A 4,849-nucleotide genomic window follows, 5' to 3' on the forward strand; every position below is an offset into this window, starting at 1 on the left:
CGCCCGGTACTCCCCCACGTCGCTGTCGAAGCGCGCGACCTCCTCCCGGTTGTAGAGGTACCTGCTCGCGGCCCGCACGCGCTGCGTTCCGTTGGTGAAGTAGCACTGAAACTTGCACTGGTACACGAAATCCTCTGCGGGGACTCACCAGCCTGAGGTCAGTCAGGCCCCGCCCGGCCGCGGCCCCGGCCCCGGCTCACGTAACAGCCGCGCTGACCCGGCCGGGAGTAGGACGCGGCCAGCGGGGCCGCGAGGACCGAACGCCCGGCCGCCACCCCGAGCGCCCGCCGGCCCCGAGCTCCTCCGGGCGGCCCTTCCCCGGCCCTGCCCGCCCGCTCCGGGGGCCTCGAGGAGGGAGGGAAGCCCGGCCCCAGCCTGAGCCTGAGCGCCCGGCCGAGTCGAGAGAGTTTACTTTTCTCTCTGGAGGGACCGGGGTGTTCTCGCACGAAGTCCCATTGCCCACAGAGCTCCTGGGAACGAAGTTACCCACGTAAGCTTGAGCGTTCAAGGGAGTGAGAGAAACATCCAGGGTTAAGGTCGTCCTCCTGCTGATAAGCGTATTCTCTAGGACCCTGGGCAAGATACCTTCCTTCTCACGCCTGGATTTACTCTGTTACACCCAACCAAACGCAGTGTGAAGTTCACTCATTCCTGTGCTAGAAGGGACCTACGCCTCCCCAGTCCTACAGAGGAGCATTTATTCAGGGACAAGGGACATTTGTTCGCGGAAGGAGCACACGCTTTTTGAGATAAATCAGATTCCAATTAAACTGTGTTGATCAACCATCTTAGGCAGGTTACTTAACAGAATGTTCATGTCACCGTGTAAAAAGAAAATCATAATATACACAGGGGTGCTAGGAAGGTCGAGAGAGAATTTATATAAAGTACTCACCTGTGTCTGAAATGACTGGTTTCTCAATATATATTACTTCCCTTCTTAACATCCTCTTTTCTTTTCTTTTTTTTTTTTTTTTTTTTTTGAGTTGGAGTCTCACTCTGTCGCCCAGACTGGAATGCAGTGGCCGCTCCAGGCCACCGCAGCCTTGACCTGCTGGGCTCCGGCGATCCTTCCACCTCAGCCTTCCAAGCAGCTGGAACTACAGATACGCACTACCATGCCCGGCTAATTTTTTGATTTATTGTAGAGATGAGGTCTCACCAAGTTGCCCAGGCAGGTCTCGAACCTGCGGCCTCAGGCAATCCACTCACCTCGGCCTCCCAAAGCGCTGGGATTACAGGCTGAACCACCGAGCCCGGCCTCCTCCTGTCTTCTAAATTCGATCCACCATCAACTCAGGTCTCCAAATCACACTCAAGTCACTGATTGCCCATAAATCAGGGAAACCTGGAGACTCCCTGCCTGTGGTCACACAGTACCAAGATCCTCCACAGACCCTCCAGTCAGAGCCAGGAATGTAAACTCCTTTTCCTCAAATACAGAGACTGTAGACACCACTTCGGGCTTACATTCCCCAATGCAGAATCCTATATTTAGTTCTGGCAAGGTCTTGAGACATCCTGAAATGATAAATCCTGCTGTGTCTTTGTGGAAATTCATATTTTCAAAAATAATCCTGCTTACTTTTTCCTGTCACTGGTAGTAGATTCACTAGTAAATGCACACTTTGTCTCCCCTTTCCTGTTATGACATTGCCAGGCTTAAGCCTGTAGAATGGGGATTGAATTGTCCTCACCTCGTCATTAGAAGATGGAAATGAGAAGGCAACATTGCTCTCCTTCCCAAAAAGAGAAAATGTATGATAAAAGACTGTTCTGAGATCACAGAGATCACCATCTACCTTGAGTACCATCTACCATTCCCCTACCCAAGGCCAGCCTGCTCCCCAGAGCACACTTATGTGGAGAGTCTCTGCCCTCAGCCACTGGGGTGCTCAGCCCCAGTGTCACCATCCCAGCTGCTGCCCAAAGTCCTCCTGGGATCTGCAGAGCCATCTTCCAAGACATAATTGAGAGCACAGGAGAAAATAGTGGTAGTCAACACAGCTCAAACCTAATGGATCTGATATACCCGCCAGAAAGAATAAAAACCTGTGAATGTTTCCATATGTGGTAGGATTGGAGAGTCCTTAGGACAGGAACCAATCAGCACTGGAGCTGAAGGGCCTCAACTGTCTCTGGGCAGACATTTATTGGTGAAGGTTCTCTTTCCAATGACTGGCACTGTCTTTTTCAACTTGTACTGGGTGAACCGTTGAGCTGAAGATTTCCTCTCAATTACAGATCTGAAGATTGACTGCCTTAGGGGTTTTAAGAACTAAAAGAAAAATGTGATTCAAGAGTAGACATATTTGTAATATGGATTTAAAACCTGTTGTTATTATACTTGAGATTTTTTACAAAATAAGTGAGAATCATATTTCAGGGGAGAGAAAATTATTGTCATAGAAATATTCACTTCTATTTTCTTAGATACTCTGAGAAACCTTAAGTTTTGGTGAGAAGAGCAAAATTCTTAGAAGGAAATTATTGTGAGTTGCAATTTTATCACAGATATGTTTTATGAAAGTCAACAAATTACTGAACTTCTTTTTTGCCTCAGGATTCTCTTTGTAAAATGTTGATCATGCTTCATGAATTTTACTTCTAGATCTTCATATATACAAATTTAAGGTTAATATGACTTGTTTAATATTGCAAAAGGCTTCTCAACTGCCATGTGTAACTACCAGGTTAACATGTGGAATAAGAAAACAAGCCAAAAAAAAGTGACAACCAGTTCTGCTTGCAAGCAATTCTTTATTATGCAAGAATTTGCTGCAATTATGTTCTTTGAGTTATAGTACTTGAAAAGTTAATAAAGTTGACTTTTTTCCTAAGTTCTGCTTAAATCCTCCTTGAACCATGAAACAGGTCACCCGATATCAGCAAAGGCACAATACACAAACTTTTACAGTACTCAGACACAGTCACCTTTCGTTTTAAGGATGGAGAGCCAAAGCTGTGAAGAGGCAGTTCCTGGGGCCTGAATAGTATTAATGATGGAGCAAATGTTTAGAGTTACAGATTGTATCGTGCAAGGCTTAAACATCAAATTCCAAATGGTAGAGGTATCGCTGTGTTTTTATAAATAAATTTAATATTTATCAGGCTTTTCTTGCCCATGAATAGATGTAGTACTAAATACTTATGAAGCAATTAGAACAATTCATGGCAAACCTTACTTGTAACCCTAACCAAGGCAATAAGAGTATCTCCCCCCTCTTCTCTCCCTCCCTCTCTCTCTTCCCTGTAGTTTAGGTTCTCATTTTCAGGTGGAGGATAGGATCTAAAAGCACAATATAAGTTTAGTGGGTAAAAAGAAACAGGGAAGAGGCAACAGCAAGAATTGTGTATTAATGGCACATGAAGGCACTGAGTTACTCCAGTATTCTGTATCATTCGGTGCCTAGTTCTAAAGCACCTGAGAGCCATCTCTGGGCTTCCAACAGCAGTGGTGTGTTCTCAGGATCAGAATAACCCCAGTGTAAGGAGTGTCTCCAATGATGCAATAGAAACACAAAGAAAGAACCAAACTCGGGCCTAGAATTGGGTTGTAGGCAAGGATGATGGTCAGAGAGGGATTTCAGTGTCCCTAGTCCCCACTTCAGGTCCCTCAGAATCAGTAGAGGCCTCTGACCCATCCTCTCCTTCCTGTCTTAAGGGAAAAACTTCCCTCCAGTTTATTCTGAGGGCTGTGAAGCAAAGGCTGTGCCAGACTTGGGGATTTCCCAGTCTCAAAGGCCTCTTCACATATACTTTTCAACTAGCAACAAAAATGTCAGTTTTGAGCCCTTTTTGATTGGCTAAAACCTCATCTGAAAAGTTCTGCTTTAGGTTTCTGCCAGTTGTGTCCACCTGACTCAGCTTTCTCTAGAGCTGCCTTCCTTAGGGCAGCCAATGCTGGCCTGGCCTAGGAGAGAGGCAGCTGGGACAAACTTGATTCTGAGTATCTCACCTGAATTATCCTGCCAAGCCTCTGTAAAGGCAGGGCACTTAGGATGAGGCTGTGTGCACCTCATGTGGGTAATGAGATGATGAAACTGCCATTAATAGGGGTCAGGGTAACAGTAGGGAAATTCAAACTACATGTTACAAAATATAAAACCACAGGAAAACTTCTCTAACAGTAACTTTGTATGAACTTACATGTTCTAAAACTAAGACCCAATGGGCATTTCTTCCTGTTAGGCATTTAAAACATTAAGTGACCGTGTGATTTAAATTACCCATATGAGTGCTGGGTGTTACAAGATTTATAGTCATAAGATTTATAGTCATAATCATAATGGATTGTGATTGACATCAATTGAAGTAGTACATACGAAACCAGGTTTTGATTAGTTCTAAAATTAGACTGTTTTTCCAGTTTGGTGATAGAGACTCCTATCCCAGAAGGGTCTGTGCTATTATTTGCCCTGTCCATGCCAGATTATGATTGTTTTAGTATCTGCTAACAGTCATTGCTGTGCACAAAAATACTAAAAGATTATTGTTGTATTTTCATCTAATTTGGCCTTGAGGTCTCTCTCACAAGAACAGCTAAAAGTTAGTCATGTTCTGACAGAGTTCCAGGGAATTTGGTTGTAGATATTTGTAATGTACCTTTAATGGGATACTTTTTGATCCTGGCAGATGGTCTAATGCCTAAATTTCTAACCTGTGACCAAGTGCCTCTCTCACAGGAAAGTTGTTTACACTGGCAGACCCACTTTGGCTCTTGTCTGACCTGTGTTCAGTTTATTCCTACCAAAATAGCCACCCTATAAGAGCGTCCCGACTGGAAAAGAAGTTAGACTTGGGTGTGTCCATTAGGTAAGACAGAGAAGGCAATTCAACAAAACACATG

The 4,849-nt window shown here is 44.9% G+C and overlaps 1 protein-coding gene across 2 annotated transcripts in view; it reads right to left on the minus strand.

Annotated features, from left to right (window-relative positions):
• LOC103266905 (HLA class II histocompatibility antigen, DQ beta 1 chain-like) overlaps positions 1 to 2,020 on the minus strand; it is a 6,786-nt gene extending 4,766 nt beyond the window's left edge. Inside the window, exons 1-2 of one of the 2 annotated variants that reach the window (XM_008064529.1) lie at positions 1,857 to 1,968; positions 2 to 143 (exon numbers count right to left, since the gene is read on the minus strand). In XM_008064529.1, the coding sequence (XP_008062720.1) occupies positions 2 to 143; positions 1,857 to 1,968 (254 nt within the window). Of the gene's footprint in view, position 1; positions 144 to 1,856 lie in introns of both variants that reach the window. The other variant, XM_008064522.2, reaches the window with a different exon arrangement.
• Positions 2,021 to 4,849: the final 2,829 nt, after the last annotated feature.

Source organism: Carlito syrichta, unplaced genomic scaffold (assembly GCF_000164805.1).
Source record: "Carlito syrichta isolate Samal-C Ts95f unplaced genomic scaffold, Tarsius_syrichta-2.0.1 Scaffold101909, whole genome shotgun sequence".
NCBI lineage: Eukaryota > Metazoa > Chordata > Mammalia > Primates > Tarsiidae > Carlito > Carlito syrichta.